General features: G+C 36.9%; 1 protein-coding gene across 2 annotated transcripts in view; it reads left to right on the top strand.

Annotated features, from left to right (window-relative positions):
- Positions 1-12,391, top strand: part of SORCS1 (sortilin related VPS10 domain containing receptor 1) — a 286,937-nt gene that overhangs the window by 163,002 nt on the left and 111,544 nt on the right. For both annotated transcript variants that reach the window (XM_082054531.1, XM_082054530.1), the window contains exon 4: positions 9,525-9,683. In XM_082054531.1, coding sequence (XP_081910657.1) covers positions 9,525-9,683 — 159 coding nt within the window. The remainder of the gene's footprint in view (positions 1-9,524; positions 9,684-12,391) is intronic.

The raw sequence follows: 12,391 nt of genomic DNA, 5'->3' as shown, positions 1-12,391 counted from the left end.
ATGTCCCCATGCTGAGGCGCTGCGAGGACTGAACTGGGCTATGTGTGGGTGCACTGCCCTCTCTTGGGTTTTCTTAGAAACAGGATCAGCCCCATCCCACTTGGTGCTTCAGATGTTTTCTGAACTGAAGTTTAGAGTAGGGAGTGGTCATTATTGTACCTTGTTTTCTCTCAGGAAAAATCTTCTCCCCCACATGTCCAGACTTTAATATCTCAATTAATATCGAGTAGGATGAGTGGAGAGAACAACTGAATGGCATCTGCACAGATGCCTCAGCCTCATGTTTGCTTTTCATGAGTCTACACCGCATTGATCCAACCCTGTACCTGGGACTTGGCTGGTATGAAAATTCAGATAATGTGGAGAAACCATATTAAACTGGGATGAGTCAAAGTAGAAAAAGCTGAGCAACAATAACAGCACTTGTTCATTAATACATGCATACTAATTTTGGCTTGTGATGTTCAAGATAGAAAGGTTCACTAGTACTTATTCACTGGCTTTCAGACAACAGTGACATAAAAGAAATATGGAAATGTCAATTGACTAAGATTATGATTATTGTTGAAAATCACAATGATAGCTGTAATTCTGGAAGTGTTCCTAAACATGAAAAAATAAGTTTTTGTTTAATTTGAATGGTTAGATATTGAGAGAATTAAAGCTTTTTCATTTATTACAAAATATTATTTCAGTGAATATGGGAAGACGGAACAGTGAGCTGAAGTGACCTCTTATTCCTGGAATAATCAGAAATAAGTCTTCTAAAGCTCACTGTTATTAGTCAAAACCTTTTACAAATTACTGAAACAAGTCTATTAAAAACATCTGGATAGGACTCCAAATATTGCACTCAACCAAAAATGGGCTAGAGACAAAAAGCAGAGGATTAGACAATTTGTAATATAAACGTTTAAGACCATATTTTTCTTAAATCCTGTAACAGAAAGAAGACATAATGTTCAGCCAAGGTGGCCAGTCAATGGTCTTATTCGATGCATAGGTAACAGGACTGCTCTAGTTTCTTAGCAAACATGTTTTAAAATGACATTGCAAGACAGATGGTGGTGTTTTCCATTTGATGCATAGAGAAATATTGTTTTAAGACAGATTAAGTGTGTTTTCTTGTTTCTTTGTTGGGGGGTTTATGGTTGTTTTTTGTTGTAGATTTTGTTTTGTTTTCTGGTTAGCATGTGTGTAGTGGGGTTCAGCTGCTGTTTGATGCCCTTTGCTTAGCCTTGCATAAGGATGTGCTGTAGAAATAAGTCTCTCTCATACCTTTTGTACTCTGAAACCTCTAAACAGGACAGTTTGTGCAGAAGGGCTACTGAAATCTCATGTATTTTGCGGCAACTTCTAAATGTAGATGCATGCTACTTTCTGCCTATGTGCAAAACGGGGAGGCACACATGTAAAAATTTCTCCCAAAATGTCTCCTTTTTAAAATTGTTTTGGACTTTCACTAAATAATGGTATTATTCTGTATAACTGAAGAGGCAGTCAGAAGAATTTTGGAAGTGACTGTTTATGCCTCTGTCTGATGCTTGGATAACAGGGAGTTATACAGTGTTTCTTCTATTATTGGAAGTTGATATATACATTCACTTCTTCTGTCTGGTAAAACCACCCCACATAATTCCCACAGATAATAAAGAAATAGAACTTTAATTGACTGCTTTCTTTTGTGGTCACTTTTGGCCTATAATGAACTTCTTCACTAATACAGAACAGGTAAATGGATTATTTTTTCCAGCCACTAGCCAACTTTTTATTTTAAATCACATTCATCAAGATGCCAAATGCGATTCTCAACAATTCTTCTATTAGGGACACTGTACAATCCCAGCTTTCAGAAATATTGGCAGGTGATAATTTTTCTCTCTCAAAAGATAGTCCTTTGCCATCTAGTTTTCTGCTGACAAGAGATTGTCTTATCGCCCAATGAACACTAAATCTTTCATGTGTGCAAACAAGATAGATTTACCATTTGAACCTTTCACCACATCATTTCTCTTACCTTTGAACAGCCAAGATTTGAGGAAGATGGTAGTATCTGTGAGTTATGGAACTCTTGTGGATTCTTGGGGGAAACTGCTAGAGTTTACACTGTCCAGATCTTGACTGAGTTTAAATCTGAATTACTCTCTTTAGGAACCATGAGCATAATTTCAACTGGGGGAGACTTGAAGTATGTTACCATCCATACGAGCCAAGTTCCGACTGATTTAATGAGTTTGGGTTATGTAACTTTGTATAAATAAGAACATTTTTATTCTTAAGTCACTGAGTTACAGTTGCAAAATAACTTGTGCACAGACCTTTTCTTTATGTTAATATCGTCATTTCTACTTATTTCTGAGACCATTCCAAGCCTTGTCATCATTTAAAGGCCATATTATTATTTGTTTTTCAGTGTTGAAAGTGTAATTCTGTAACTGAAGTCTTTCCCTACAAAATTACTGCACTTTCTGAGTTAACATGAACTTCTGGAAATATTAACAAAACAATTCACAGTCCCTTGATTGAATTATTGGTGTATTATTTTAATGATGTCTTAATGAAATTGCTCAGTAACTAACCTTGTCTTTTAGTTGGCATTAGAGACAGCTTCAAAACTGTCAGCTCTAGGTCATTTCATATTTTCATGTATGTGCTAATACTGTTAGCTAATTTATTTAAAGCAAAGACTTGGGCCAAATTTTGTGACATTACTCATGAGCACAGTTCTATAGCAGTTGATATTAACCCCTTAGTAAACCTTGTTAGGCTTTGCAGAGGTTTTAGTCTCCTTTTTCTCTGTTAATATCCAAATGAATGTTTGAGTTATTTATTTTTTGGTAATTTTGTCCCTAATTTATTTGCTCTTGCAACCAGTTACTGCTTCCAGCAACTCAGTCCTGTAAAAGTTGTTTCAATTTCTGTTACAGTAGTGTTTCATGTATTTCAGAATATTATGGCCAAAGCAGTTCCTTTCTTTGGCTTGTTTCATTTTATTTCTTATTCTAGGTCTTGCAAAAGCTTAAGCGATGAGCTAGTTTGATTAGTTAAAAGATGGCAACATGAAATGCTTGTGTGAATTGGTGAATCTGGAGACTCAGGTTTTCTTTTTACACAATCTTTATGCCTTGTAAATGGTAATCCAAATTCAGCAGTGATATGTAAAGTGGTAGAAATTACGTTTCATTATGCTGTGATTCCATGGCACTGATGCTCTTGCAATCAGTTACCATGTAAAAAAGCTACCCCCAACCCTTTAAAATTATGTAACTGGCATGCAGAGAAGCTGGAAGAAAATGCAAATGTTTAAAGAATTTAAGTAGCAAATGGCCTGCTTTTGTTAAGAGTGGGACATTTCTGTTCCTCCTTGCTGATTACCTTTTTTGCCATACTTGACTCTTCTGTTTTCCTATGAGAAATGTTACTTGTCCCATTTTGGTCACTAGTGTTAGGTCTATACATGAAGCATGTAATAGGTGAGGACGGTGAAGGCTCTTCAAGGGGATTTGACCCAATTTGCATTTCATCCCTATTTCTGGTCAGGTGATATAATTCAGATCTATTGATATATCAGAAGTGAATGAAAGAACACATGAATCTATGAAATATATTTGTGGGTTTTTTTTCATACCTTTCTATTTCATTGATACTATGCTCTTTCCTACAAAGTATTAGAGAAACGTTTATCCAAATGGAGATATAAGGGGCCAAAATAAAATACTGAAAGAAGTTCTAGACTTATTTTGACTAAGCCACTGAAGCTGGCATTCAGGCCAGTTGTATAAGGATCATGATTCCATCTACAGAAGAAAAATCAGAATCCTCTTTTGAAGTTTTCCTGAGTTTCTTTGTGAGGACAGCAAAAATCAGCATGAGGACAATCTGCCACCACCAGTTTTAGCACCAAAAAAAGGTGTGTAAAAACTGTGGACTGTTTAAGATCTATAAATTATTTTTCATATTCATTTTTCACTTCTAAGTAAAGCAAATCAAGTTTCTCCCTTTTCAGGGGTTGAATGAGTAATGGGTGCCTTGCATTTGGTTGCAAAAGCCTGTGTCGTTGTTATTGACTTTTGTTACAGAGAAAATCCCACTGTGTCTGAAGCATCAGGAAATGCAGCGTGTACTTGCTGTGCCTGGTGTGAGTAAGCAGATTCTGATCGTTGCTGAGCACTGATCTAAACAAAGAGCAATTACTTTTGCTGGGAAGAAATAGAGTCTTGGCTTATCCTCACTCTTCATTTTTGTTTAACATCAGACAACAACAAATCAGACCAGAGACACTCTGAGGTTGGTCTCTCTTTACTAGGGGCTTTTGCTGGAAGTGAGAGGCAGATATGTATGCCTCTTTTTACTCCTGTGTTAATAGCTTTATTTTGTAATGGTGGAATCAGAGGCAGTTTAAAAACTGACAAGATAAAAATGATAGGCCCAATTTTTCACATAAGAAGTTGCTGGATCAGCCCACTGAGCTGATAATGTTATCGTTTATCATTTTCATTCACCCTCCAGTGATGTAAAAACAGCCACGCTAAATCAGACTGAATCTTAACCAATCTCACTCTCTGTTGAGAGGGAAGTGTCAGATCAGGGTAAGTATATAATTATATTTTCCTATGTATTTTCCCAGATTTCAACAATCTGTGGTTCAGATTCCTGAAGCAACAGTGATATTTTTGAATTGTTTATTTATTTTTTTCTCCAGTAACATTTTCTGTTCGTTTTTCCTATTCATATAAACTTTTGCTATCGACAACAAACTATAGCAAGGAGTTCCATGGTTTAACAAGGCAAAAATCATGGCCTTACCTGTGTTTTGTATCTCACTCCTGATAACTTCATTTGATGCTCATGAATTTTATAATATGACAGAGTGAATAATTGTTCTCTAAGCATTTCCAGGCCATTCATAGTTTTGTAGATTTTGGTCAAATTGCCTCTTATTTATATCTTTTGGAAGCTGAAGAGTTCATTTATTTGCTGCTTGTATGAAAAATATTTCATAGATTTTTTTGATCACTCTTATAGCTATTCTGTGTGTTCTACTGTAGGTCTTTTTTTTTTTTTTTTTCAAGATGGATAGCACCCAATGTTAAAGAAGTGGAAACACTTCACAGTGGCCAAATAGCATCATTTGTCATGCTATTTAATTCTTTCCTCCAATAATTCCTACTGCTGTACCGAGGCTTTTTTTGTAGGATCTGAGGACTGAGCGTTTATTTTCACAGCCGTTTTCACTGAAACAAAGCCCCAGACTCTTTTCCTAAGAGGGAATGTATGTTCTGAGTCTAATGTCATATCTGTTATGATGGGTTGCATTTCTCCATTTGTATTTTTTTTCATACATCATCAGTGAATTTCACCTGTCCTTTTACTGCTCAGGTAAATTGCAAAATCCTTTTACAGATCTTCATAGCTGAAGATACTTTAGAGGTCTTTCATCATTCTGAATGCCTTGCTGGCATCACCAAACTTTGTCACCTATCTTTTCTTTCTTCGTTCCAAATGATGAACGAATAAATTCAACAGCACAAAGCATTGGGGAAATTTCAAATGAATGCTTTTCTCCTTTGTGGGAATGGAAAGGATTTCCCTAACCTTTGATGCTGATCTTCCAAACGTAAGTTAATCTATGAAGGGCATTTTATCCCATGACAATTTCACATCCTTTGGCAAGGGGACCCCTCAAAGATCCTATTAAACTTTGTCAGCTAGGTTGTCTTTCCCTGCAGGCTCTGAGAACCTAGTTAGATTTAAGGTGTGATTTGTCATGTGCAAAAGTCATGTTGACTCCTCAATGATGTCCAGAATATACTCATCTAGAAACCAGTGTTAGCTGGGAAAGCAGTGATATGGTGTATTAGGCACTGTAGAAATCGAGTGAGAAGATTGCTCCTTTGAGGAGCTCACATTCAAGGAATTGAGCATGCTTTTTACAGTGAAGTTAGAAATCATCACAATAGTTTCTTTCTAATCTCCTCTCTTATATATTCTCATATACTAAAATTTATGACTTCTAAACTTAGATTCACTTGATTATTCTTACTGGTTTTCTTTTCCATGCTTTTCCAGGAAAAGTGTCTTTGTCCAGTTTTACCTTCAGTATAAGCAACTGCACCAAGTCTTCAAAGCAGAAATGAGCTTCATTTATTTAAAAGTAAAATCTAAAATATATTTACTCTGTATTTCATATGCTGCAACAACAAAAACATTAAAAAGAATTGTACTTTTTCTCCTTTCTTATTTATGTCCCAGGCAACTTATGCGATAAAACTGAGGTAATGTGGGTGCAACTACATTAGCATGTAGTGTAGCTCAGTGGAAGTGGGTTTGTACAACTAGGTAGCTGATGTTGAGATGTCATCTATCTGCGATATAGATGTTTTGGAGGCAGGTGGTCGGACTTTAGAGTACTGTTAGCCAGGTACTCTGAGCTAAATATCCTATAGTGGTCAGAGCACATTAGAAGAACTCCTGAAATGTATATTCTGGTTTAGTTTCCTTGAAAGGGAATTCAGTTCCTGTGCTCTGAGATCACTGTGGTGTGAACCAGAGCATAGTATGTAAGAATTTGCTGTAAATATTTCCTCCCAAAACTTGTGGGTTTCTTTTCAGAAGCACACTTCTGGTCTAATTAGAAAGGTTCATGTAGATACATGCAGCAATTCCACCTCTTTTAGCAGATTTTTCATGCAGATTTCAGTTCTGCTTCTTATCCAATAAATGTTATCTTTTGTGCTTGTAACTCTGATTATTCACATGCAGATATGTTATAATTAAATTTGCTTTTCTTATCTTGTAAGAAACACGGTACTCTGACTGTGATGTGAGCAGTGGCTGCTTAGTCACCTCTTGCTTGTAGTGGTTTATGGCATCTGTACAAAGCGATTGTCCACACAGGGTACAACAGCTGAGCAGACAGTTCTGTCCCAGCCCTGAGCTGGTCTCAGTTAACAGTCTGACTGGTGGCTACAGAGTCACCTGTCAACTCCCTCCCCTGTCTCTGGCTCCATATGCCCTTGCATAAATCTGCAGCAGTTTGCACAGCTCCACCATATCTAAAACACTATTGCTATTGGCATATGTAGTAAAACCAAAGTGTCCTGAAACACTGCATATGTGCAGAATAGCTGGTTATCACAGTGCAACAACTAAAGCTTCAAGAGACAGTAAATACCTGAAAACACAGTAGTAATAGCCCAGGGTGGTAGTTAGCAGATTAAAGCCAGTGTCAGCAGTGCTGGCAAGTCTGTTTAGGCACTTAACTTTTATTGATTGAGAGAGGAATTAGGTGCTTCAGTGCTTCAGCAGTTCGTCCCTCAATTCCCTTTCTAAGAAATGAAGATAAGAGCATTTTCACACTTCAGAGAAGTGGCCTGACAGAAAATGTGTTAAGGCGGTGATGTGCCTGGATGTGACAGTGATGAGGTCAGATGAGTTCCATGTGCAGGTATAAGGAAATATGTGAGACTAGAGTGGATCTTGATTATCAACTTGCCTTAGAGGCACAAACCAAAGTCAATGACAAGACTCTTATTAACTTCAGGGAGCTCGATCAAGCCCATTGATTTGTGCTTATTTCTGCTCTAGTTGCTATAGTCCAAATTAATGCTGTGCTCTGATATTTTCAAATACCAGCATAAACAAAACCCACTGAAGAAGGAAGTCATAAAAACAGGAGAATCATAATGCCTGAATCATAGTACTGAATTGATAAATGTTACCCATAGGAACATTGTCCCAGAAATTAGTCTGGTAAGAAGAAAGAATCAACTGATAAACATCACCATTAATTTTTGGCTTCAGAACCTGGATAGGCTGCTTAGTGACAGTAGATGTTCTATATATTGATGTTTTGATTGTTAATGCATTCTGTGTAGCTTCTGTCATGTAATCTTCAGTTTAGAAGTTGCATCAATGGTATGCTTAGTCTGTTTAAAAGTGTTAACAAAAGAATGTTTAATTCTAATAATGAATGTTTTCATCACAAAATTTTGAAAGTAAATCAGATATAGAAAGGGAGGCTGTACCTTTATGCTACAATGGAAATATTACCCTTTTTTACATTAGAGATATGGTGTGATGACGTAACTGGTCTAAGATCACTCAGGATATTAAAATTCAGGGATTTTTAAGAACCTCAAGCTTCTGAGTCACAGGTCAAATAGTTATGCTGTGAAAGGGGTTTTCTAGACACAAATAAAAACCTCTGGCAGTTACCCAATAAGGACATTTCCTGTGTAGATTATATGTGTGTTTATAACTTCACATACAAATAGTTCTTTTGCGTCTGGTGCCTATCAAGACTTATGGCATTCTATAGCTCATAGGTAGTGAGTTAAGTTATATTTAACTCTGCCTGCCTAAATGAAAGAAAGAGAAGGAAATGGAGTGTGTGTTTTTTGCAGTGGCCAAACCCAGATGGGAATTTGCTCTGTGAAATGCCAGGCATGGATCCTTTTATTTTAGACTTGTCTAAGAACTGATCAGTGTTTGCCATTTGCAAAGCAACAGCAGGACCAGTACTTAAAAAAAAAAATAAAAAAAATTCTTATGATTCAAGGCTTTAATACCTTCCCAGGCAAATATTCTTCAGAAGTTTTCATGTTTGTTGTTCATGGCACCTCATTCCCATTCCTTAGGGGTATTACTTCTTTGCTTGCTGAAATACTGCAATACTGGAATGATCTCTTTCTGCTGCTCAAACCTATATATTCTCTCATGCAGAGACACATGAAAGGAGTATCTCATTATTCTCTCTGATTCATCAGCAATGCAGACCAATTAATACCACAGTTAATGGGAAGAAGTATCTACTACAACTGCAGGCCATATATCTTCTGTCACTCCTGAACTAATACTCCTGGACAAAGCTAGAAAGCAACTTTGCTATGCAAAGATTATTTTTGATACACGACCGAATCTATAATTCACAGCACCATAGAAACTGGAGATGGAAAGAACCCAGCATGTTATCAACTGTGTTCCCCTGCCAAAGCAAGATTGCTTCTTGCAGACAGCCAGGTTATAACATTTCAGGCAATGAAGCTGTCATCTTCTCTGAAAATTCTGCCAGAGTCTAACAAACCTCACCGTTAGAGCTTGTTCTGTGTGTCTGTCTCTCTCTCTTTTTTTTTTTTTCTTAACACCCAACTTTTCATCTGCCCCTTCAATAGGTCATTCATGAAGACTCTAGAAGCCCACTGTGGCTGCCTGGTAACTTAGTAAGTTTGCACTGTGGTCAGGTTTGGTTTTTCCGATAACCTGAGAATAACTCCATTTAGGTCTGTTTTAACTAGTAGTAAAGTCATTCTGCCTGTTTGGTCACATGTTGTGTGTTTTTATATACATAGATGAAATATACTGTTTCCCTTACTGTAAGATTGGTTAAGCTTAATTTTGATATTACATTGACACATTTTGAAATAGGCATATTTAATAAGTTTATCTGAAGTTCCTAGCTGTGTACTTATTTTTCCATCTGACTACTATTCACCATTTTATTTTCATCTTTCTGTTCCGTATAGATTATGCTGCTGACTGATCCAGAAGTTGAGAGCAGCTTATTAATCAGTTCTGATGAAGGGGCCACCTATCAAAAATACCGTCTGAACTTCTACATCCACAGTCTGCTTTTCCATCCCAAGCAGGAAGATTGGATCTTAGCATACAGCCAAGATCAGAAGGTAAGAAATGTTGGCAGCATTTTGCTTTGTTAGCTTAGGAACAACCTAGGGTTTCTCCATCTCTCCACGTTACTGCTGCAGAGAATTCAGGACAGTCTTTGGAAATACCAAACTGATATTTCCAAGCAAGAAACATTGAGTAAACCTCAATGTAAAGGACAAAGTAAAAGACATGGGTATCTACTGTATTATTGACATCTAGCCCTCTATGGCTGACCTGACAGTCTGCATTTATTCATCAGTCCTCTCGGCAATATCTTGTGACAGGCAATGGGCAAAGACGACAGCTGGGATCCTTCATGCTGGGAATAACAACTAATCTGTAATGAGGCTTTTTGTCCCCTTATTTGATAATTCTCTTGCTCTGTCCTAGCACCAGCTCCAAGAACAGTGTAAGACACTCCTTGTTCTTATCTGGTTAGCACATTTTCGAGTAGCCTTTGATTTTTTAAGAGACAAGTAGCAGTGAATCATTTTCCTTTGAAGTCCAGTTCCTTCAGTATAGGTAATCCATCAGCTGAATAAATATGCTGTGAGACTTGTCTTGATTTTTTCCTGCCCAACTTGAGACAACAGAACAGGACTTGATTGTAAGAAGACCTCATTGTCAGAACTTTCTGAAAATCAGGTGCATCAGTACCTAAAAGTCAGTAAACTTACAGCGAAGGACTTTATGGAACACAATCTGTTTAGTTTGCCAAAAAGCAGATTGAAGGGAAACTAGATAAATATGGGGGAAGACAAGATGTATGAGTAAGAATTGTAATCTAGCAAAAATCTTGTAGCAAGGGTTGATGGCTGGGAGTCAGTGGCAGATAAACTCAACTGTAAAGTAACTAACCATGGGAGCAAACTGTTCTGAGAAATGCTGGGTTTCATATCCTGACATTTTGGTGTTTTTGAATAAAACTGGAAGAAGACAAAAACAGTTTGCTGAGATCCCAACAGGGGTAAAAGAATGAAATACCTTGGCATCTAGTGTATAAGACTTTATACAAAGTAATTTAGTCATTTATTTTTGTTTTACCTGTGATGAAGCTATGAGAATCTGAATCTAATCAATAATCAAAGTATTGGCTGTTTTTTTCAGGTTGTACATTAATGGGAATAGCAACATAGAAGTTTGAAGTCTAGGATGTTTTCCATCTCTGTATTTGAATTAATTTTACAGACATTAAATAACTAATTTTCCTTTAGCCTAAATTTGACTTGCTGTTACTATTAGTGTAAGCCTGAGAAAATAAAGGCATAAAGAGGCTAAATAAGTAGCTGAAGTCACAAAATGATTTTATGGGAATTTTTGGGGTAGAAGTTCAGTCCTGTGCTTTATACTCAAAACCAGTATCCTTCCAGGACTGTAGCTTAATATCCTTCCCATCTATTGGAAATGCATTTTGCTTGCCTAATTCTTCCTGTAAAGTCAGTTGTATGCAATATTTTTCACTCACCTCTCTCACAGCATTTTGTAGAGTGTACTGTGGTTATAATCTGTTCACAGGAAGGTGCAGATTAAATTATTTCTGGGTGTTCAGTATGTTATTAGACAAGGTCAAAATGTTTCCTTTCCCCTGTGCCTGTTGAATTCTCTGGACAGATACGAAACCAAACAGAATCTGGTCTCTGCTGTCTTTTAGGACCCATTGGAATGAAAATTACTGTTTCCTAGTAACAGGAAATTTATTACATGAGGATCAATGAAACATTCAGTGGTAAATTTGTCAAATGGAATTAGCAATAGTGGAAAATGTATTTCAGCTGTTGTAGTAGTCAGCCTGCTCAGGAAATAATTCGGAATTACTCCATACAACTAACACTCATCTAATCTATGGTAGATGGATACCAGCAAGTATATTGTCACTATTCTATAGGAAACTCCTACTCTTCTATGGAATTCTATAGAATCCTTAAGAAGAACCTGGATATAAGAAAAAGGGCCTTTTTGTGTGTTATCCCGAACTTAGGGTATTTTTTTTGGACAAGAGGGTGCAGGCTGTATAGTAAAATGTCTTTGTATTATGTCATTGATTATCAAATTGGATAACTGTTGGTAATTCAATACAGTAGTTGCGAGAGAAAAATCATGTAGCACAAGGTCTGTAGATCTGTACCAATTAGCTCTACAATGTAATTTTAAAAGTAGTCTGTATAGGTATGAGTCATAGACCTAGTTTCTACTTTAAAACATAATGGACATGTTTTCTGACTTCAACAAGCTTTGGTCAAGAACCATAGAGGGTAACCAACAGGCAGAGAGTATTAATCAGATTGGAAAAAATTAAACATAACTCAGACTAAAGGTCAAGTTCAGCCTGTGGCTAACCATAAATTACTCCGATTGGTTGCATGCTTGTATATCCAAAGGCAAAATTTTCTCAGAGTAATTAAGAGGTCCTGCAAGTATTTAGATAATTGCAGTGGCAACTGTGGGGTGGTTTGGAACAAATGACACTGCTATTTGCTATTTTGTGATGTTGTGCTAAGGCCGTATTTAAGGAAAGAGAACCCATTACTCTGTGGGTTCCAAGCACTGTGTGCACACTAAGAGTCACTCAAGGAAGCAAGGGAAACGTATCTGCATGGTAAGGAATTTACATTTTGATATAACTGACTTTGATGACATTGACTGAAGAGGATGTGAGGGATTTGTTGATGGTGGCCATAATAGAGTAGGTTGGATTTTGACCAGTTAGGATTGTTGCAGTCATGTA

The sequence above is a fragment of the Streptopelia decaocto genome (assembly GCF_964273445.1).
Source record: "Streptopelia decaocto genome assembly, chromosome: 5".
In the NCBI taxonomy this organism is placed as follows: Eukaryota; Metazoa; Chordata; class Aves; order Columbiformes; family Columbidae; genus Streptopelia; species Streptopelia decaocto.
This window is presented reverse-complemented; position numbering and strand designations above follow the sequence as displayed.